At 42.8% G+C, this 23,360-nt stretch overlaps 1 protein-coding gene across 3 annotated transcripts; it reads left to right on the top strand.

Moving 5' to 3' along the window:
* The first annotated feature begins 2,148 nt into the window (after positions 1–2,148).
* On the top strand, positions 2,149–22,359 carry LOC105005742 (beta-1,4 N-acetylgalactosaminyltransferase 1). 3 transcript variants are annotated; one of them, XM_020050573.3, is made up of 12 exons: positions 2,149–2,318; positions 5,072–5,187; positions 5,771–5,823; positions 5,917–6,023; positions 6,132–6,169; positions 6,761–6,932; positions 7,029–7,115; positions 8,227–8,408; positions 14,954–15,097; positions 17,145–17,376; positions 19,875–20,068; positions 21,302–22,359. In XM_020050573.3, the coding sequence occupies exons 1-11, from the start codon at positions 2,267–2,269 to the stop codon at positions 20,054–20,056; spliced, it is 1,365 nt and encodes a 454-aa protein (XP_019906132.2). In that variant the 5' UTR covers positions 2,149–2,266; the 3' UTR covers positions 20,057–20,068; positions 21,302–22,359. The 3 variants fall into 3 exon arrangements, with proteins under 3 accessions (XP_019906132.2, XP_019906131.2, XP_019906130.2); XM_020050572.3 differs by having other exon boundaries at positions 5,765–5,823; XM_020050571.3 differs by having other exon boundaries at positions 5,680–5,823; positions 21,302–22,358.
* The last annotated feature ends 1,001 nt before the right edge of the window (positions 22,360–23,360 follow it).

The following is a 23,360-nucleotide window of genomic DNA, read 5'->3' as shown; positions in this document are numbered from 1 at the left end:
TTATTCTTTCAACTTAGCCGATATCCTTTTTAAGTGAAGGTTCAGATTTACTGTCCTACCCATCTCTAGTTTTGTTTGCAGTTAGTAAAAATATGCTTGTCATATCTATACAATAACTTAACATTCTGGTGGACATTCTAAAACATTGGTGAAAATTATGACTAAACCAAAAACAGACATGACCACCCAATCCCAGGGTGTGGGGGTGTGTGGGGGTGTTGGCTCAAGCACTCATCCCCCCTGTGCTGCTCTCTGAACCAAGGGACCATTTTAGTCAGTCAACTTTCTAGTATCTAATTTGTTCTATAAAACACTAATGTCATCTTAGTTGTAAGAGAAACACAAAAAACGGACAAATTAAAATGTACCTAATTAACCAAAGCCAATTCAACATTCAAAATAAAATATAACATTTTATTGTAGGGGATAAACTCGCTTTTGGCAGTTTTCACCCTTTTTGTCATAATTTGAGACTTTAATCTCAATCTTTTGTCTAAAACCAATGTATAACATACATTAGAATCAAATTCAGTCCACATGGAAAGCCATGTGTCTACTTCAAAAAATTATTACCCTATGTGTATTGTTTCCCTCTCAACAGTTGTCCTGTGACAAGGCAGAGATAGAGAACACACACACATTCTAACTTGGTGGAAACCCTTTGTTCATATTCAGTCCTCATGGGAGACAGCGTGCCTTCTTAACTTTAAAGATTATCAACATGTGGATTCTTCAATCTATCACTGATATAATATTAAGGAGAGAGAACACACAATATTTTAACCTTTTGTAAGAAAACCATGAGACTATTTTACCAGATTATAATATCATCATTGTACCAATTTCTAATTTATCACTATGGTTAGATGTACCCACGTGTTAAAGCCTGTAGTGAGACCCTCCTTGAGGCCCTACGGTTTTAAACATTATCATCAAAACAATAAATATGTTTGTTTTAATTTAAATAGTGAACATGACAAAGCACAACAAAACAGGCTTTTCCTTGAATATCTATTAAAACTTGTTCAAGCATGACAGAACAAAACAGGCTATTTCAAATGCTTTTTAAAACATGCTATATACCATCAAAGTGCTTTCAAATTAATATTCACTTGAATAAGCATGGTCATTATCAAGGGAAGTGATCAGATTTCCTTGATAAGTTCCAGCTCTACTCAATATTTAGGTACGATACATTTTTGGAAACACATTTAAAACTCTTAATCAATGATTATAAGCACACGTCAGTTCCCGGTATCACCAGGAAATCATCTGTCTTTGATTCCTGAATTCCATACATGGGAGATCTTTCCTTGCTGCTGATCGAAATCTGGGTAGAATGTCTCATGTTCCAACTGTCTGTGCATCCTGTCCTTTTCCTTTGGTTCTTCTTCTTCTTGCGACACTCATCCTGCCAATGTCCAATGATTCCACAATAGTGACATGATCCTGGTTTCTTTTTCAATGGGCTTTGAGTATCTTTAGATGTTGTTCCTGCTTTCAACGTTTCCAGTTCCTTTTTCCAACTTATCCAGTTCAGCCATTTGTTCAGCCGACGCCCGAACACATTCTTTCTCATTCTATCTTTGAGGAATTTATCATTCCATTTTTCAATTTCTGATAACACAATCAACAACCACTGAGTTTTTTGTAATTCATCAGGCATTCTTTGAATTTCTTCCCATATTTTCTGTATATCAAAAAAACTAAAACAATCTTCTGGAACAATGGCATATTTTTTAATTATATCTTGGTGACAGTCAAGCATTTCACCATTTTCTAAATAACAACGGGAGGGCTGCAGTCCCTGTATTTACCACGTTGTTTAAAGACGTCTTTTTCTTCCCCTTACTTCTAGATGAATACCGAAGCTTTGCACTAAACAGTGGCCTATATTAGGACTTTACACGTGTCACTTACTACTCAGTCTAGTAAGTACTTCCCATCACAACAAGGAAGATTTAGAAAGGACTTCTAGATGACTTAACGAAGATTTATCTTCTTCTGTGGAATCTCTGGACTAAGACTAAGAACACTTCTTTCAGTGTCAACGTAAGTCTTGCATGTCCTCACCACAGGTTTCCATTGCCTAAAAAATTTATTTCTTTCATTTCTAGGTTCTTATTGTTCCAGATGTGTTCGTCTGGATACTCATGCTGATTGAACTGACTTGTTCTTTTAGAGTGGTTTGACTCACCATTCAGAGTGCAAATCCATCTGTCCGGCTCACGGCACCATGCTGTTAGATTTTGTCGAAGTTTGATCCATGAACAAAATAAATGCAACCAGAAGTCAGGGGAGAGCCATCTTTATTCAGCGTGAGTCTATGATGTTTTCCTTCCATTTCTCATTTCTCTCTCTCTCTATAATTACAGAGGCAACACAGTGTTTTATGCAAGGATACATAGGAGGTGGCCAGTGGTCACAACCAACCATTACACATTCCAATACCCTCCAATAAGAAAGGTTTATCCTACAACAGACCCTTAGTCTGGTAACAGTATGGTATGTTCCAACCTATGGTCAATGGACCTATCCATATAGCCTATGTCAGTCACATGGGCAACTCCTAGCAGGAGGTATGGACAGAATGTATGGACAGGATGTGTGGGGCCCTTCAGTAACAGGCAACACGTCCTGTCTACGGTCCTTCTTTCAGAGTTAGTCAGCACATCTGTGTTGTGTTAAGTTTCTCATGCCAATTTCCCATCACAGGGAACAATGACAGACAAATGAGGGGAGCAGAGGAGCAACATTTAAACACATACTAATGACTGAATTGGGACCTGGTGTGAGCGACGATTAGAGCCATATACAGCTCTTGAAAAAATTAAGAGACCACTGGAAAGTTATCAGTTTCTCTGGATTTACTATTCATAGGTCCGTGTTTGAGTAAAATGAACATTTTGGTTTTATTCTATATACTACGGACAACATTTCTCCCAAACAAAAAGAATGGAGCATGGAGCATTGTCCTGCAGGAAAAAACATTTCTCAGAGTTTAGGAACATTGACAGAGCAGAAGGAAGCAGGTGTTCTTCCAGGCTAACCTTGTACTTGGCTTGATTCATGTGTCCTTCACAAAGACAAATCTTTCTCGATTCCAGCCATGCTGAAGCATCCCCAGATCATCATAGATCTTCCACCAAATTTCAGTGTGGGTACGAGACACTGTGGCTTGTAGGCCTCTCCAGGTCTCTGTCTAAACATTAGAAAACCAGGTGTTGGGCAAAGCTGACAGAGAAGATGACCTTATTCCATTCCTCAATGGTCCAATCCTTATGGTCTTTTGCAAACTTCTGCCTGGCTCTTCTTTGCTTGTCATTGATGAAGGGCTTTTTTCTAGCTTTATCTAGCTTCAGTCCTGCCCCTAGGAGCCTGTTTCGGACCGTCCTCTCTGTGCACTTCACCCAAGCTCCTGTTTGCCATTCTTTTTGTAGGTCACTTGTTGTCATCCTGCAGTTGTTCAGTCACATTCAAATAAGTTGACGGTCATATCAGTCAGTGGACAGTGGTTTTCGCCCTCTGCCAGTCTGTAATTTTGTTGTCCCCAATGTCAGTTGCTTGACCTTGTTCTTACGAACCGCCGTCTTTGAAATTTTCAGAATGGAAGCAACCTGACGCTCCCTGTATCCCCCAGAATTGAACCCTTCTTTTCCTCACTAAAAGCTTTTTTTTCCAACTCTTTTGTCATGCTGAATTGTATTATTTTTATTCAAATTACCTTTGAGGTACTACTTGCACTGATTTTGCCATCCAGCTGGTCCTATTGCAAGAGGATAGTGATGAACACAGCAGTGATTTTTATACTTTTCCTCGTTAAATTAGATTTGGTTTAAGTAAAATGAGGTGTGCCTGTGTTGGAATTTAACAGACATTGGAATGGAATGGCTGCCATACATGTAGAGATGCTGATTTAAGAAAAATTCGGAGTGATCTCTAAATCTTTTCCAGAGCTGTATATTTGAGTATCATATGCATAGCTATGGTAGTTAATGTTGTTGTTATGTAGAACGTAGCCCAGAGGTAGCATATAGAGATGGAACAGCATTATGCACCGCATTGTACATGCAATATCTTGGCATTAAGTTCTGCTCCTCTCACATGATCCTGTATACAAAACTACCAACAATAACATCACTATAATATTATTAAAAGCAGTTCCCATAGGCAATGAGCAAGGTACAGAGTAGCGCCCACCCACAAAGGAAACGGAACCAAACAAGTGGAGTGGGGTGGTGGGTGGATTTGATCCGCATGGTAGTATGACCATCAGGACATCAGGCAGAGTAACCTGATGTTTAAATACATGTATTGAATCTGACCTTGTGATACGAGCAATCGGACATCAGCTGATGTGTCTCTGATCAATTACCATTCAAGTTTCGTGGCTGAACTGGCTATCCAAATAAATATAAAACAGATTATAACTCCTTACTGTAGATCTACCCGTACAGTAGATGTTGCAGTAAAATGCCAGCAGGAATAAAAGTGGGTCTGAAACTTCTAAAACCCATTCATAGATAAAACCCAGGAGGAATAAAAAATGATCCCAAGGGGAGACCCTTTATACCCCTGAATGGGCGTAGATCAAGCCAGCTGACAAATCAACACCTGAAAACAGTGCAGCTCTGGGGACAGGTACATGGCTAATCAACGATTGGCTGGGAAGTAATTAAATCCTTTCTAACTGGAAGGGTTAGGAGAGGCGGGGAATGGGGATAATGCACATTGGAGCCAGAAACCCTGGTTAAACAACTTGTAATGTCCAGTAGGGGGAACTATTGTACAACCATCCTGTAAAACAAATTGATTGACGTTCGTAAAAGGCTGCTGTACAACAGGAACATGAATGTGTGTGAAATGACTTTAAGGACCTGATCTGGGTTCTGTGCTTTGTTAAAGATGTTTCAGGAAGGACTGACAAGTTGGTGAGAGACAGATAATCATGCAGGGCCTTGTCCTGCAACTTTGTATAGCCACAACAATAAGGATTCATAAAGTTGTTCTAGCTTTCAGCTGCCACACCTAACTACTGATTTTGTATTTGCCTATGCATCATTTTCAAAAGATGGGACGCATCCGGGGAGTTATATTTGCCTTTCTCTGCCTGTCAGTATTACTGAACTGCTACTATCTGTACAACCACTGCCAAACAGAGGAGACGCCCATCCTTCAACAAACAAGGTACATTTTCTTCATGAGCAGCTGCTTTTTTTTCTCCTAAATTCTGATTTGAAGATTTATATCAATCATTGTAAAGCCTTGAATCCCATAGACTAGGGGTATTCAAATCTTACCCTACGAGGGCCGGAGCCTGCTGGTTTTCTGTTCTACCTCATCATTAATTGGACCCACCTGGTGTCTTAAGCCTGAGTCAGTCCCTGATTAGAGGGTTGCAATGAAAACATGGAGTGGAACTGGCTTGAAAGACAAGAATCGAATACCCATGCGGCATAGACATTTGAAAAAGCAGAGCTACAACTCTCCTGTTTTTAAGTTGAATTGGCCAATATAGATGTCATTGAAAGTTCTGTACGACTTACAAAATATTATAGTCCGTTTCAAAACTTCAGAAATGAACCTGATCGATTATTTTGTACGAAGGAAACTATTTGAAAAATGTTTTGCCAGTATAGGTACTTAGAGATTTTTCCCCCACATCTCCTTATCGAATAGAACCCATCAAGTCGTCAGTCGTCGAAAATCCCCATGCACTTGTCAGGGAAACATAGTGTACAATCTAAAAGATCACCTTCCCAAGGGCCAGTTTGATGAAATAGTCAAACGAAGAGCTGCAGAATACAGAAAGCATCAAATCAGGTTGGTATAATGCCTTTTCCATAATTCATATTGTTACATTTTCAAGAAGTGATGTGCTGTATAAATGTTAATGTTGCCACTTGAATTTCCCAGGATAAACTCCAGTTTGAACAGGCTAATTTTGGCCCCATCCAACACGCCTCTTCAATATCCCATCCAGGGGTTCACCGTTGTCCCTCTCCAGACGACACTGATACCAGGTATGCAAGAACCTTGGTTGGTTCTTCCATACCTAAACTTAAATCATATTATCAGTGAGGAACATAGCTTAGCAACTGTATTTGAGTTCTATAAAAATATGATTTCAGGTTTAGCTCTGCATGCGGAAAGCAGACAAAACTACAAGGTCAGTTAAAAATGTTCAGATAACAGGTTTGACGGTTTTAGGCTGGGTTTACGGCAAGTGACTCTAGAACTTCTTCTGTCTTTTTTACAAATGACATCAGCATCTTTTCCAAGCTGATTGATCTGATTGATCAACAGCTTAGTGTTGTAAAAACTGTTGGTGTTTGATTTAAATCTTTGGTAAGACTTTACAATAAGGATATTTGCTGACAAACACAATTTTGTGTACAGTGTGTTATGGCTATGGTGAGTGAACAGACAAACCGGACACAAAGAAAATTCATGTTTGTCATTATTGTTTACTGTTATCTGGTTTCCTCTGGTGGCTGTAATGCAAAAACTGTCTGCTCTTGATTTTTACCTGTCATATCTTCTATTTCCTGCTCATTCTTTTCCATTTGCTTTTTGAATGGGCAAAGCAGAACATTTTTCTTCCAAATAGATTGCTTGAAACTATATGATCACGTTAAAGAACCACATCCAATCAAAAACAGCACTATCGCCTCACTCCCACAGATAAAGCAGATAAGGTCTGCTTCTCAACCTTTGACCTCCGTCTATGAAAATGCTACAGTGTCAGATATATGTGTAGGTGAGCCTGAGTGTGTCCAGTGGGGTCCTGGCCATTGAGGGACCTGTGGAGAGGGACAAAGAGGGGAGGAAAGAGATCACCATCCAGTCTGACAGTCTATCAAATCTCAATGACCTTCTGGGACAAATAGCATACACCAGTACTGTGTACCGGATGAAAACTGGAGACCTGGGTAAGGGTATAGATACAGGATTCCTACAATGCCCATATCCTCCACCCTATATGATCTGAGGTAATATGATTCTGACTTCTCCCGTTCTTTCGCCAGCTCTTTTCAGGTTTGAACACCACCAGGCTGTCTTTCCCATCATAATTCAGCAGCCATCTGTGCCTGTTTTATATGACATAGGAGATGGTGAGATGCCTCTATTCCTTTGTAGTGGACCCATATTCTGAGAGTGCAATTGGGAGGGGTAAATCAACCATATGTTGAACAGCTGTGAAACAAACAATTCTTCAAAGTTGGTTTGAAATAAATATTACATTTTGGGGAACATTTTGGCGAGAGTAATAGAAAAATGAAATGGCAAAAATCATGGTTGAGAAGCTAGCCAAAATAATCTGGTTATAATCTGATCTGATTTTTATTTTATTTTTTAAGATATCTGTCTTGCTATTATTTTTACTTGCTATTGTAGGCTATTTGTTGGTTGGTTGTTTTATTCTATATATTTTATTGTTTATTAAGTGTGGGTAGGTGCATGTGTTGGTAGCCAGGATGGGTAATTTGTGGGTTGGGCTCACCAAGGGCTTCTTTTGTGCGAACCTTACAATGACCTTGTTGACGTGGAGGTGGTGTCTAAAAGTTGATTTTGAAAGCCCAAGATTCCGCATGTGCAGTTCTGAAACTAATCCTTGGATTCTTTGTTGCCTTCCTCACCATCTTCTTCACCACACGTGGGGACAATAAACACATGTGAACTCTTGGCAAATTAGAAACAGTGCCAATCTTCTGAATTATTTAGATTTCTGCCCTGACCGTACCTGGTGGTATTTTCAGCTGTTTCCACACCACTTCTTGAGGTGAAGTAATGGCATTGAAGTGACAAAAAAAAACAAATAACACAATGGATCTTATTTTCGGCTCAAACTTAAGGGGGAGTTTTTTATTCCAAGTCAATAATAACATTATATTGACTAGTAATATTTTTTGGGGGAAACACAGGTTTACAAAATATTGGTAAAACCAAACCTTCTTGAAATTGAGCAAAAGCAGGAAGTACCGCCTTCACGAAAGCTATAGTCTATTATGTAGAATGTGGAAAAAGTTGACACCTTGTGCATTTATCAAGTATCTGCTGATAGAAACATCTCTAAAAGACAACCAATGTCTCAGTTAATCAAGGACAACAGTGGATACCCACAAAATGGCCCCCTGGGTTTTATTTCTATTAATTGAATAAAAAGGTCAGGTGTGAATGTTTTGTGAGTAACAACATTGAACCAGAGATGTTCTCTCATTGCAGATATCAACTCCCAGGTGACCATAGCCACCAAGACATTTCTGAGATACCCTGAGCTGCAGAACCTAATCAGCAGCATAAGAAAATACTACCAAGAAATCAAAATTATAATTGCTGATGACAGCCTGGAGCCAGAGAAAGTGAAAGGCTCCAACATTGAGCAGTACTTCATGCCCCCAGCCCAGGTACTAAGTAATAGCCAAATTTAACACTTCAAATGGGATATTAAATATAAATTTAGCTGGGATACTTCAACAACTGTGTAGAAGGGAGCAGAAAGTAAGATTGTACTTAAGTTTAAGTGTCTGTCATTCAAGTGAATCCATCTGAATGTTATTTATCAAATGTAGAGTTAAAACAAACAAACCCCTTTGTCAAAGCTTGGAGAAGACCAGGCATGCAAGTTTATCAAATGTTTTTCACATTCATGATGGGTATTTTTAAATCAGAGTGGGTCGTATTGGATTCGGTAGAAACGTTTATTACAAACTGTTATTTGTTAAAGATTGTGAGTGTGCTCTTCCTCCATCTGACTGCCATTACAAAGTATAATCTTGTCAACCATTATGAGCGGATGAGCAGTATGATCAGTGGCGAACCATGACTATTGGAGCTAGGCCCTCAGTAGAGGAAAAAGATCTAATGTTATACATACAGATAGATAACTCGGATGCCTGTGTATACAGAGCATGACTTGGGACCTTTCATTTGTAGACCTATGTAGGACAAGCAATACTTTGGTGACAGAGTCAAATGGTCCTAAGACATGCCTCGGTTGTGGCTCAGAAGCAGCAAACATAGACTACACAACGGATGTAAATAGCAGGAACCACATTGGTGTTGTTTCAAAGAAACATTTGTCAAAACAGTCACAAAACAGTTCAAAACCACGGACTGTATGCGACCAGAGAGAAAAACTCCCACTGTATTCGATGTCCAGCATGCAACACCAAAAATAGCACCACAAGAAATGTCATGTACCCAGTACTTCCTATTGCAACGTAATTACCTTTGTTTTTACCACACAACCAGTGATTTAAAGTTGAAATAACATTTCACACCTTGTATTCAAAATGCCTCCTCCATGAACTGCCACCTTAACGTGGTGGAGGGGTTTGAGTACCCGAGTGACCCTAGGAGCTATGTTGTCTGGGGCTATATGCCCCTGGTAGGGTCTCCCAAGGCAAACAGGTCCTAGGCGACGGGTCAGACTAAGAGCGGTTCAAAACACCCCTTAATGATGAAAAATTATTTGAGTTCCGTGACGTCGCCCGGTATGGCGCAGCCGGGGCCCCACCCTGGAGCCAGGCCCGGGGTTGGGGCTCGCACGCGACCGCCTGGTGGCCGGGCCTTTCCCCATGGGGCCCGGCCGGGCATAGCCCGAAGGAGCGACGTGGGGCCGCCTTCCCGTGGGCTCACCACCCACAGGAGGGACCATAAGGGGTCGGTGCGTAGAGGATCGGGCGGCAGTCGAAGGCAGGGGCCTAGGCAACCCGATCCCTGGACACGGAAACTAGCTCTAGGGACGTGGAACGTCACCTCGCTGGCGGGGAAGGAGCCTGAGATAGTGCGTGAGGTCGAGAGGTTCCGACTGGAGGTAGTCGGAATCACCTCTACGCACGGCTTGGGCTCTGGAACCACACTCCTTGAGAGAGGATGGACTCTTCACCACTCTGGAGTTGCCCATGGTGAGAGGCGGCGGGCTGGTGTGGGTTTGCTTATAGCTCCCCAGCTCTGCCGCCATGTGTTGGAGTTTACCCCGGTGAACGAGAGGGTCGTTTCCCTGCGCCTTCGGGTCGGGGATAGGGCTCTCACTGTTGTTTGTGCCTATGGGCCGAACGGCAGTGCAGAGTACCCGACCTTCTTGGAGTCTCTGGGAGGGGTGCTGGAAAGTGCTCCAACTGGGGACTCTATCGTTCTACTGGGGGACTTCAACGCCCACGTGGGCAACGACAGTGACACCTGGAGGGGTGTGATTGGGAGGAACGGCCCCCCTGATCTGAACCCGAGTGGTGTTCAGTTATTGGACTTCTGTGCTAGTCACAGTTTGTCCATAACGAACACCATGTTCAAGCATAAGGGTGTCCATCAGTGCACATGGCACCAGGACACCCTAGGCCGCAGGTCGATGATCGACTTTGTTGTCGTTTCATCTGACCTGCGGCCGTATGTCTTGGACACTCGGGTGAAGAGAGGGGCGGAGCTGTCAACTGATCACCACCTGGTGGTGAGTTGGATCCGATGGCGGGGGAGGAAGCTGGACAGACTCGGCAGGCCCAAGCGTACTGTAAGGGTCTGCTGGGAACGTCTGGCCGAGTCTCCTGTCAGAGAGATCTTTAACTCCCACCTCCGACAGAGCTTCGACTGGATCCCGAGGGAGGCTGGAGATATTGAGTCCGAGTGGACCATGTTCTCCACCGCCATTGTCGAAGCGGCCGTTCGGAGCTGTGGACGTAAGGTCTCCGGTGCCTGTCGAGGCGGCAATCCCCGAACCCGGTGGTGGACACCGGAAGTAAGGGATGCCGTCAAGCTGAAGAAGGAGTGCTATCAGGCCTGGTTGGCTTGTGGGACTCCTGAGGCAGCTGACGGGTACCGACTGGCCAAGCGGACTGCAGCCCGGGTGGTTGTGGAGGCAAAAACTCGGGCCTGGGAGGAGTTCAGTGAGGCCATGGAGAAGGACTATCGGCTGGCCTCGAAGAGATTCTGGCAAACCGTCCGGCGCCTCAGGAGAGGGAAACAGTGCCCTACCAACGCTGTTTACAGTAGAGGTGGGCAGCTGTTGACCTCAACTGGGGATGTCGTCGGGCGGTGGAAGGAGTACTTCGAGGATCTCCTCAATCCCGCCGTCACATCTTCCATTGAGGAAGCAGAGGATGAGGGCTCAGAGGTGGACTCGTCCATCACCCGGGCTGAAGTCACCGAGGTGGTCAAGAAACTCCTCGGTGGCAAGGCACCGGGGGTGGATGAGATCCGCCCTGAGTACCTCAAGTCTCTGGATGTTGTGGGGCTGTCTTGGTTGACACGCCTGTGCAACATCGCGTGGCGGTCGGGGACAGTGCCTTTGGGATGGCAGACCGGGGTGGTGGTCCCTCTTTTTAAGAAGGGGGACCGGAGGGTGTGTTCCAACTACAGGGGGATCACACTTCTCAGCCTCCCCGGGAAAGTCTATGCCAGGGTTCTGGAGAGGAGAATACGGCCGATAGTAGAACCTCGGATTCAGGAGGAACAGTCTGGTTTTCGTCCGGGCCGTGGAACACTGGACCAGCTCTATACCCTCTACGGGGTGTTGGAGGGTTCATGGGAGTTTGCCCAACCAATCCACATGTGTTTTGTGGATTTGGAGAAGGCATTCGACTGTGTCCCTCGCGGCATCCTGTGGAGAGTGCTTCGGGAATATGGGGTCCTGGGTCCTTTGCTAAGGGCTGTCAGGTCCCTGTACGACCGAAGCAGGAGCTTGGTCCGCATTGCCGGCAGTAAGTCAGACTTGTTCCCAGTGCATGTTGGACTCCGGCAGGGCTGCCCTTTGTCACCGGTGCTGTTCATAATTTTTATGGACAGAATTTCTAGGCGCAGCCAGGGGCCGGAGGGTGTCAGGTTCGGGGACCACACGATTTCGTCTCTGCTCTTTGCGGATGATGTTGTCGTGTTGGCTTCTTCAAACCAGGACCTTCAGCATGCGCTGGGACGGTTTGCAGCCGAGTGTGAAGCGGTGGGGATGAGAATCAGTACCTCCAAATCCGAGGCCATGGTCCTCAGTCGGAAAAGGGTGGCCTGCTCACTTCAGGTTGGTGGAGAGTGCCTGCCTCAAGTGGAGGAGTTTAAGTATCTAGGGGTCTTGTTCACGAGTGAGGGAAGGATGGAACGGGAGATTGACAGACGGATCGGTGCAGCTTCTGCAGTAATGCGGTCGATGTATCGGTCTGTCGTGGTGAAGAAAGAGCTGAGCCGCAAGGCGAAGCTCTCGATTTACCGGTCAATCTACGTTCCTACTCTCACCTATGGTCATGAGCTTTGGGTCATGACCGAAAGGACAAGATCCCGGATACAGGCGGCCGAAATGAGCTTTCTCCGCAGGGTGGCTGGGCGTTCCCTTAGAAATAGGGTGAGAAGCTCGGTCACCCGGGAGGAGCTCAGAGTAGAGCCGCTGCTCCTCCACATCGAGAGGGGTCAGCTGAGGTGGCTTGGGCATCTGTTTCGGATGCCTCCCGAACGCCTTCCTGGGAAGGTGTTCCGGTCCCGTCCCACCGGGAGGAGACCCCGGGGAAGACCTAGGACACGCTGGAGGGACTATGTCTCCCGGCTGGCCTGGGAACGCCTCGGTGTCCCCCCGGAAGAGCTGGAGGAAGTGTCTGGGGAGAGGGAAGTCTGGGCATCCCTGCTTAGACTGCTGCCCCCGCGACCCAGCCCCGGATGAAGCGGAAGAAGATGTATGTATGTATGTATGTATGTATGTATGTATTCAAAATGCAACAAAAAGCAAGCTGTAGATGAAAAACTAAATATCCACTCACCTTTATGATTATCATTTAAAAAGTCCATTCTCCTGGCCTTCTTAATGAAATGGATAATGGCAGGTTCTTGTAGCTTGTCTTTAGATTTTATATCCGAAAGAATCTCAATATTTTTTGATTGAGATAAGAGCTAGGGCTGACAGCCGGGCCATCGTCACCCTTACATACACTCACTGCAAAAAGCTAGCCAGCTAGCTAGGCTCAAGAAAACAAGATATGGCTCGCTGTTGGCTCTGAATTAGTGACGTATACAGTGGGGCAAAAAAGTATTTAGTCAGCCACCAATTGTGCAAGTTCTCCCACTTAAAAAGATGAGAGAGGCCTGTAATTTTCATCATAGGTACACTTCAACTATGAGAGACAAAATGAGAAAAATAAATCACATTGTAGGATTTTTTATGGATTAATTGGTAAATTATGGTGGAAAATAAGTATTTGGTCAATAACAAAAGTTAATCTCAATACCTTGTTATATACCCTTTGTTGGCAATGACAGAGGTCAAACGTTTTCTGTAAGTCTTCACAAGGTTTTCACACACTGTTGCTGGTATTTTGGCCCATTCCTCCATGCAGATCTCCTCTAGAGCAGTGATGTTTTGGGGCTGTCGCTGGGCAACACAGACTTTCAACTCCCTCCAAAAATGTTCTATGGGCTTGAGATCTGGTGACTGGCTAGGCCACTCCAGGACCTTGAAATGCTTCTTACGAAGCCACTCCTTCGTTACCTGGGCGGTGTGTTTGGGATCATTGTCATGCTGAAAGACCCAGCCACATTTCATCTTCAATGCCCTTGCTGATGGAAGGAGGTTTTCACTCAAAATCTCACAATAAATGGCCTCATTCATTCTTTCCTTTACACGGATCAGTCGTCCTGGTCCCTTTGCAGAAAAACAGACCCAAAGCATGATGTTTGCACCCCCATGCTTCACAGTAGGTATGGTGTTCTTTGGATGCAACTCAGCATTCTTTCTCCTCCAAACACGACGAGTTGAGTTTTTACCAAAAAGTTATATTTTGGTTTCATCTGACCATATGACATTCTCCCAATCCTCTTCTGGACCATCCAAATGTTCTCTAGCAAACCTCAGACAGGCCTGGACTTGTACAGGATTTGAGTCCCTGGAGGCGTAGTGTGTTACTGATGGTAGCCTTTGTTACTTTGGTCCCAGCTTTCTGCAGGTCATTCACTAGGTCCCCCGGTGTAGTTCTGGGATTTTTGCTCACCATCCTTGTGATAATTTTGACCCCACGGGGTGAGATCTTGCATGGAGCCTCGGATCGAGGGAGATTATCAGCGGTCTTGTATGTCTTCCATTTTCTTATAATTGGTCCTACAGTTGATTTCTTCACACCAAGCTACTTACCTATTGCAGATTCAGTCTTCCCAGCCTGGTGCAGGTCTACAATTTAGTTTTTGGTGTCCTTTGACAGCTCTTTGGTCTTGGCCATAGTGGAGTTTGGAGTGTGACTGTTTGAGGTTGTGGACAGGTGTCTTTTATACTGATAACAAGTTCAAACAGGTGCCATAAATACAGGTAACGAGTGGAGGACAGAGGAGCCTCTTAAAGAAGTTACAGGTCTGTGAGAGCCAGAAATCTTGTTTGTTTGTAGGTGACCTTTTTTTAATTTTGACCAGTTGTTATTTTCTACAAATAAGTATACTAAATTACATTTATTTGGAATTTGGGAGTAACGTTGTCAGTAGTTTAAAGAATAAAACAAAACTTAATTTTACTCAAACACATACCAATGAATAATAAAACCATAGAAACTGATGATTTTGCAGTGGTCTCTTAATTTTTTGCAGAGCTGTATATAGACCACTGCACCTTTTTCTTTCCTTTCCAAAAATGTTAAAAAGGAAAGTTTTGAGTGAGGAACATAAGCATTCAATTTGCAGGGGTTTCTTAATTTGAAACCTTCTGTTCCACACTCAAAACCTTTCTTTTCAACTTTTTTGGAAAGAAAGAGGTGCAGTGGTCAATACATTTTTTCCGGAGCTATAGATTTGTATCCATCCTTAGGGCCCTTCTGAGGGTGTGGAGGGCCCTGATGGTTCCCCACTGTGTATGATAATGTGACATCTAGAAAAAAAAGGAGCATTCCTGTTGTTCTTGCAACGGTCACCAGAACCCGTCCATATCTTTGACATCTGCTTCATTTTGAAGGACGTTCCATTTCCGTGGGTTCACGTTTTTCATGGTTTGGTATACTCACAGGGCTGGTTTGCTGGAAGGAACCTAGCTGTCTCCCAGGTCACCACCAAGTACTTCCTCTGGGTCGATGACGACTTCCTGTTCACAGATCAAACCAAGATAGAGAGTCTGGTGGGGGTGATGGAGGCCACACCAGAACTAGACGTGGTGAGTGTCTGATCCAACAACATTTTACGCTGTTAAAGATGTCTCTCACCTAATTCCAGCGCCAACGGGGCGGTCTACCCTGGCACGTTGCAGTGCCATGCGGCACGGACAAAAACAAACCAAAAAATAAGAGAGGCCACCAGGGGGCATCTGTGAGAATGTCGGCAACTGCCTAAAACTGCTGTTATTGAAACGTTGTAGTGTTTACTGCTTTTAATTCATGCCTGTGTCTGTTTTTATATGGCCGCAATGAAACATTCAAATGGGAAGAATATACTCTACTATAATCCTACTGCTGCGTTGGAGTCCATAAACTCCAACTGTTACACACCCTCTGACATAACATGGTAATTTAGATGTATAGCCTACCATTGGTTAAAACTGCCATTTCTGAGGATGTATATTTAATTAAAGGTCAACACACATGGATCTCTTGCTTTTCGTTAATCATAATGATTTAAACCGAAATACGATGATTTAACTTGAAATATAGCTGTCGATTATGATGAAATTGACATTTATGTAGGCTAATTGTAGACTATAACTAAGTGAACATTAGGCTAAATGTTGCTTCATTGATGCTCTTCTGCACAAATATTTACTGAAGACTTTCTTTCAATAAATAATTATTTTTTTTAAATAAGAAAATTATTTCCCCAACAAATGAATTTGACGAAGTAGGCTAAGGGAAATTATTCATAGATAAATCTAGCCAGGCAGGCTGGCGGTAGCCAGGCAGGCAGGTGGTAGCCAGGCAGGCAGGCGGTAGCGAGGCAGGCAGGCTGTAGCGAGGTTGTAGCGAGGGAGGCAGGCGGTAGCGAGGGAGGCAGGCGGTAGTGAGGGAGGCAGGCGGTACCGAGGCGGTAGCGAAGGAGGCAGGTGGTAGCGAGGGAGGCAGGCGGTACCGAGGCAGGCAGGCGGTAGCGAGGTGGTAGCGAGGGAGGCAGGTGGTAGCGAGGCAGGCAGGCAGGCAGTAGCGAGGCAGGCAGGTGGTAGCAACACCGGCAGGCGGTAGCAAGGCAGGTTCGCACGAAACTGACTGTAAGCACAGATGGGGCAGGGCTCTCCTCCCATCTACCACCCCTCAGGCCTACAACTGTGTGGTCCTTGACCTCCAGGTAGTTCTCAGCAGAGATATAACATTTTGTTTTGTATATAAAACGGGTTGCCAATTTAACATAGTTAAGAACATACTGTAACATATTCTACAAAGGACAACAACACAATTATTTTTGTCATCAAATCGAATTCATAAAATAAAATTTATCATTAGGAGAAAATATCCAACATAGCCTACCACATGTTCAATGAAATTGACAAATGGTGTGTCAAAATTCTAGTTGATAATGTCACCTATTTTACCTTCAACATCGTCAAAATAAGATCAAAATAAAAAAAAGATTGTACTTGAAAGGTAGTATTTTCGTTCTCTGAATAAATAGGTACTGTATTTGTTAACTGTTCTGTCATTTTCTCGTTCTCACCTGACCTGTTAAGTGTATACAGTAGCCAATAGCCTACTGCCAGTTAGTCAATTCACAAATTGTAATAAGATGTGGTTTTCTACCATACTTTACTTCAAACCATGATCTAAACAAATAGCAGTCCTTGGTATTTTATTATTTCTTAAGATAATTCAAGTGTTTAAACACATTTTATTTACTTTTCTGAAGGCTTGTGGATTTATTTATAAAAAACTTTTCGTAATTATAACTGTGATGAAGATGCAACTAAAAACAATTTGCTTTTAAATTCAACCTGTTATGTTTGGAGAACATTGTGCCGATTGTGTGCTACTGTCGTTAGAAAAGATTTTTGAAAACGACTAGCACTTTCAGCGTTCTAGCTCCCCTGTGCGTTTGGAACAGTGCAATCATAGCTTAATGCAATCTACCACGTCTATTCACTGTGGATAGACTCAAAGTAAAAATAAAGATTGATGTATTAATTTGACGCTATCCAATTAAACAAGAACTTATACCACAACTGCCACTGTCGCTGCTACTACTAGATGTGGACCTGTGCTGTTAACTGCCTTTGTAACCAGGTGGGAGGCTACGTGGAGAGCACCAGTTATCCCTGCTTCTCCCTGGTGTACGAGGACGGAGACGTTGAGGAGGGGGGTTGTCTGAGCAGGCACATTGGGGTGAAGCACCAGCCTGTCCCTGGGTTCCCCACCTGCTTCTTCACGAATGGAGTAGTCAACTTTTTCCTGGGTCGCACGGACACTGTGCTCAGTGTGGGTTTTGACCCATTGCTGAAGAGGGTGGCGCATACAGGTGGGATATTTGCAAATGTATGCTTCGTTTGTCAATTTCTGTCAAGGAAAACGGTAACACATTATTTTGAGAGTCCCTTAAAGCTGCACTAGGTGGGAGTTTTTCTGTAAAAAAAACTATTACAGCATTTTGCAATTACTCACAGGTCAGAAAGCGGTTCTGCACCAATGCCCGATAGAGAATGATGGTCTGAATAATAATATGATAAATAGAAAAAAAGCCATAATTCAGAGTTTGCCGTTCTTCTTACAGTTGAGCTCAAAAGATTGCATACCCTTGGAGAATTGGTAATATATGTACCATTTGTAAAGAGAACTTGAGTGAGCAGGCAAAACACATACTTATTTCCTATTGGATTCACATTCAACTGTTGGTCATAACAGAATGGCACAATCATAAAACAAAACATGGCAACAAAGAAAAAAAGTAACTGACCCCTGTTCAAAAGTCTGCATACCCTTAGTTCTTAATACTGTGTGTTGCCCCCTTTAGCATCAATGACAGCGTGCAGTCTTTTGTAATAGTTGTCTATGAGGCCCCCGAATTCTTGCAGGTGGTATAGCTGCCCATTCGTCTTGGCAAAATGCTTCCAAAATGCAAAGTCTTTGGTCGTCTTGCATGAACCGCACGCATGATATTAAGTTCAGGAAACTGTGATGGCCACTCCAGAACCTTCACCTTTTTCTGCTGGAGGGTCAACTTGGCCTTGTGCTTAGGGTCATTATCGTGCTGGAAAGTCCAAGAGCGTCCCATTTGCAGCTTTCATGCAGAAGAATACAAATTGTCTGCCAGTATTTTCTGATTAATATACTGCATTCATCTTGCTATCATTTTTCACAAGATTCCCCATGCCTTTAGAGCTCACACACCCCCAAAACATCAGTGAGCCACCACCATGCTTCACAGTGGGGATGGTTTTCTTTTCATTATAGACCTTGTTGACCCCTCTCCAAACATAGTGCTTATGGTTGTGACCATAAAGCTCTATTTTGGTCTCGTCACTCCAAATTACAGTGTGCCAGAAGTTGTGAGGTGTGTCAAGGTGGGCATATTGTGACCAGGCTTTTTTTGTGGCATTGGCACAGTAAAGGCTTCTTTCTGGCAACTCGGCCATGCAGCTCATTTTTGTTCAAGTATTGTCGTATTGTACTCCTTGAAACAACCACATTTCCAGTGCAGCCTGTATTTCTCCTGAGGTTACCTGTGGGTTTTTCTCTGTATCCCAAACAATTTTCCTGGCAGTTTTGGCTGAAATCTGCCTTGATCTACCTGACCTTGGCTTTGTATCAAGAGATCCCTGAATTTTCATCTATTTTCACCTGTGTGTGTCACCTTGTGTGTCTGTAACAAGGCCAAACGTTCAAAGGGATGTAAACTTTTGATCAGGGCCATTTGGGTGATTTCTGTTATCATTATGATTTAAAAAGGAGCCAAACAACTATGTGATAATAAATGTCTTTATATGATCAATATCCTTGACTAAAAGACAGGGTTTTTTTGCATGATCAGACATATTTTCAATATCAATGTCACTATTTCTTCCAGGGTATGCAAACTTATGAACACAACTATAGCTTTTGCTACTCGAAGGTAGCAGCATGCTCCAATAATTATAAATTGACATTCCACTGGTACAACTGTCTGTGTTTCTAAACAACTCTTAGAGGGCCTAATTAGCTTACACAACATGTTTATTTGGGACAAAACCTCAGTTTTTCTTCCTGAAAGAATCCGACCTAATGCAACTTTAAGTATTTCTCTAGATGCTCCACAGATCAGCTATCTACAATAAACATTTTAACTAACTATAGACCCTGGGAATATAGATATTGGTATTGAAAACCAAACCTCAATATTGGTTTTGAAAGTCAAACATCAATATTGGTATTGAAACCCAAACACCAACCTAAAATGATTGTGATGATGAAGATTGCAGAGGAAATATTTCAAATGAACTAATACATGAATGTCAACTATTATTTTTAAAGGGTATCATTTTCATTAATTAGCCTGCATCTTTCTATCTGTTCATGGTTATGTTACCCCGGTTTATGCTCTGAGTGACAAGAGGGAGGGTCATAATGCAACAGTGTAGGTATACCTCTTCAGAGCAGGACAAGAGTCTTTCAACACCGTCTGACGGTTTCGATTCAAAATCCAAGTGGTTGGCTAATAGAATATTGTGAATTTACAATCAGGACGTCTTCACATCTATACTGCTCCCTTCCTTCAGAGAGCTGTGACAGAATGGGGGTTGAAGCATTACGTAATTCCTAAGACCTCACAAAGAAAACAGTCATTGTTTATGGGACAATGTGGTGACTTCCCTAGTTCCTTTAATAAAGATTTTAAAGAAGGCAATTTTCAGGCATGCCTATGAACATGTTCATGTTAAACATTCTAATCCACAATAAATATTATTGTCATGCTTAAGCCACTGCTTTATCCTTGGTCACAATCTTTGGTTCTCCTGTTTCCTTGTCCCTTTGTCCTTTTAGAGTTCTTCATGGATGGCTTGGGCCGTTTGCTGGTTGCTAGCTGTAATGATGCCAGCATCGGCCACCAACCCAGAAGGGACAATGAAAAGTATTCACAGTTTCGGCAGCAACTACAAAAGGACGAAGAAGAAAAACTAGCTCACCACTACTTCAAGAACAACCTGAAATGTGTCAGTTATTGAAAAATAAATCAGGTGATTATGTCCCACTAAATATTTGTATATGTTGGTCATCAAGTTCAGAATTCAAAGTATAAAATGTTTCTTTTTTTGGATGCAGAGAATTAGTATATTGGGCAGGGGGTGCCACTTTGTTGGGCTTAGCTGTTCACGAAAGTGCAACTGCATCACAAAGATGGAAAACATGATTTCCCTAGCGAAACCCCCTTCTTGCGATTCCCATGCCCTATAGACTCTGTGCACCAGCATAGTGACGAACTTCAGTTTTTGTCTAGAAGTCGGTATTACAGTTTCCGGTTTACTTACTAATACTCATCTGCATTAGTCAACACCTAAACTCACAACAAGATGAGTGATGCTGTTGTACGGGGGAAAAAAAGAAATATAATGTACGTGACTCATTTAAGTTTCAAGGTACAAGTGGGGCATCATTTTAATCAGGAGAATGTCCTCTTTTGAATAAAATATGGCTTGCGCCATTCAATGACTTCAAACGCTAGACTAGAAATAGTCAGAAAAGGCGATTTTTTTTTTTATATACTTCCACGTAACGCAGGTTTAAGCGTTCCAGCTCAGCCAGCGTTCTTTTGCTGTTTTTGAGGCTAGGGTGAATTTGTATGCGTTCTATTGTCCTGCCTAATACTACACTAAAAAGGAACACGTCGCTAACTAGCTTAGCCGATAGCCGGCCGGCACACCACAGTAAACTACTTACGCTGGTAGTTGTGCAGATAACTCGATACGTAGAGTTTGAATCCCTTGTTCCGCTTGCTTGTTGGAGCAGGGGACCAGGCATCAACAATTCGATGGACATCACTAATGCTTATTTTAGGCAGGTCTTGGAGACATCTACTAAAAACTGAAATTTTGGGCGACGCGGGTGATCGCCTTAAGTAAACCGGAAAATGATATGCCGACATCTGGCTAAAGCGGAAGTTCGTCCATACGCTTGTGCACAGAGCCTATTAGGCCTGCTTACAGGTTATCCCGCCATAGATGGTCTTGGTGGCAGAAAGAACAATTTGATGGAGGCTCTTTTCTGCACTTTTCAACCTATTAAGTACTGTACATGTGAGCAAAGACTTAGGATGGAGTATCTCCTTGTTACCCAGGAAGACCCATGTCAGGACGCATGCAGGGTGACGTCCTTCTGTTGGTTTTACGAAAGAAGTGAAAATAATGGAGTTGAAACTAACCACAACGTAGTGAGACCAGAATATCTTTGTTAACGAGGCATCTCCTTTCCAGGTGAAACTGGCCAATTTGCATAGCCAGTGGGAATTCCCTGCCACTCCTCAGGTAGTTGCATGCTGGAGCCTTGAACCTAGACAGAGGTTTTCTTCGGTAGCCAAAATGTCTGTGAAAAAAACATTTACAGCATTTTGCAGATACTCACAGAAAGCGGTTCTGCACCAATGCCCGACAGAGAATGACAGTCTGAATAATAATAATATGAAAACTGTAATTACCTGTTCCAAAAAAAGCAATAAAAAAGCAAGTTATAATGGTGTGAAAGACTTAATGACGTGAATATGAATCTGTATAGTAATGTATTGTTAAAGTTTGTATGGCTAATTAACATTGACGTTGCCGAAAGGATGCTAATAATGACTATGTTCACCACTGACTTGGTTGACATTAATGACTGATCTGCAACAAAAAATATATAAAACATTGATGTTGCATTAATACATTTTTATGTTAATTAATATGCACACTTTCTTTAAATTAATGGATAAATATGAATTATCATCCACTTGTAGGGGAAACTGGGGTTGGTTGTCACACTATATGCTAGCTAAACATTTAACTCATTAAACTGGGGCTGGTTGTCATTTAACTGGGGCTGGTTGTCACAAAATTACGGGGGTTGCCCCATAGTATATCAGGAAGCTTTGTAAAGTATAGTCACAATTTGCTTCATTTTTGTTGGCAAAAAAATTGTGAGGATCTTTAAAGAAAGACCAAGAGAGGGGAGATACCTGCTGATGTGATGCTGAAGGCCGTCAAACAGGTGAAGCTGCAGGGGAAAAGTACTGTGGGCGTTGAGTCCTTTTCTAACAGGTGACTCGAAGAAACATGGCTAAAGTGCATTTTGTGGAAGAATTGGGCAAACAGAGTGCATCCCTTATGGATAATCTAATTACCTATGTCAAAACTGTGATTCCTGCAATTCTGACAAAAATTATACCAGATTACTCATTATTCACAAACAAACTATTCAAAAACAGACGTACACATTCAAATAAGTTACAAAAGTTTTATAGTTCATGTTTCAGAAAGTTTTCTTGACTGATGGATAATGTTTTGCTTTATTAAAAGCCTTAATATTTCTATACCTGCCTCTATCTGTGGATTATCTGTAAATAAACATCCAATTAAAAACAATGGGATTTAAACACAAACATAGTGTTTATAGATTAACACATTACAGATATCATGTTTTAATATGAAGTTATAAGCCATGAAATACATTCTAAGTGTGACAACCAACCTCATCACAGGGAGTGGGGTTGTCACAAGGGGTGGAGTTGGATGTCACAGGGAGTGGGGTTGGATGTCACAGGGAGTGGGGTTGGATGTCACAGGGAGTGGGGTTGTATGTCACAGGGAGTGGGGTTGGTTGTCACAGGGGGTGGGGTTGTATGTTACAGGGGGTGGGGTTGGTTGTCACAGGGAGTGGGGTTGGTTGTCACAGGGGGTGGGGTTGGATGTCATAGGGGCGGGGTTGGTTGTCACAGGGAGTGGGGTTGGTTGTCACAGGGAGTGGGGTTGAATGTGACAGGGAGTGGGGTTGGTTGTCACAGGGAGGGGGGTTGGTTGTCACTGTATATCGGAGCTGGTGACTCAAGTCGCACTTAAGTCACCAGTAAATTGACTTGTGACTTGACTTGTGATCTGTTCAAAAGACTTGAGACTTGACTTGGACTTTTAGTCATTGGACTTGTGCCTTGGAAGGTAAATATATAAAGTAATGAAAAAACCTGCCTTCCTGCCTTGTTCTGGTCTGGAATCTCAAGCGATTAAAGTTGAAAGTCACCTAGGTAAAGTTAGCGAAAGTGAATTTTTTCATTCGGTAATAGCAATACAAAGATTTTTTTACATTCAGTGAGAAGACTAATGTTAGTTCTCGGTCAAGAATTGGGCCTGTTTCTAATCTTTGCCAGCCCATTTAATTACAGTAGCTAAGTAATAACTAGCTAACACATATAATCATACAGAACTCAAAGAGCTGTTAGCTCATGGCTAACTTATGTAAAATAGTCAGACAATTTGGCTAATGGCAGATAGAAAAGTAGATAGAAAA

This window comes from Esox lucius, chromosome 11, assembly GCF_011004845.1.
Source record: "Esox lucius isolate fEsoLuc1 chromosome 11, fEsoLuc1.pri, whole genome shotgun sequence".
NCBI classification, from domain to species: domain Eukaryota; kingdom Metazoa; phylum Chordata; class Actinopteri; order Esociformes; family Esocidae; genus Esox; species Esox lucius.
This window is presented reverse-complemented; position numbering and strand designations above follow the sequence as displayed.

Excerpts from the sequence above, each read along its gene's own strand:
- LOC105005742 (XM_020050571.3), top strand. The coding sequence starts at position 2,280 with ATGCAACCAGAAGTCAGGGGAGAGCCATCTTTATTCAGC. Across the intron at positions 6,933-7,028 it reads GATGAAAACTGGAGACCTGG|CTCTTTTCAGGTTTGAACAC; the intron begins GTAAGGGTATAG and ends TTCTTTCGCCAG. Across the intron at positions 17,377-19,874 it reads GAAGAGGGTGGCGCATACAG|AGTTCTTCATGGATGGCTTG; the intron begins GTGGGATATTTG and ends TTGTCCTTTTAG.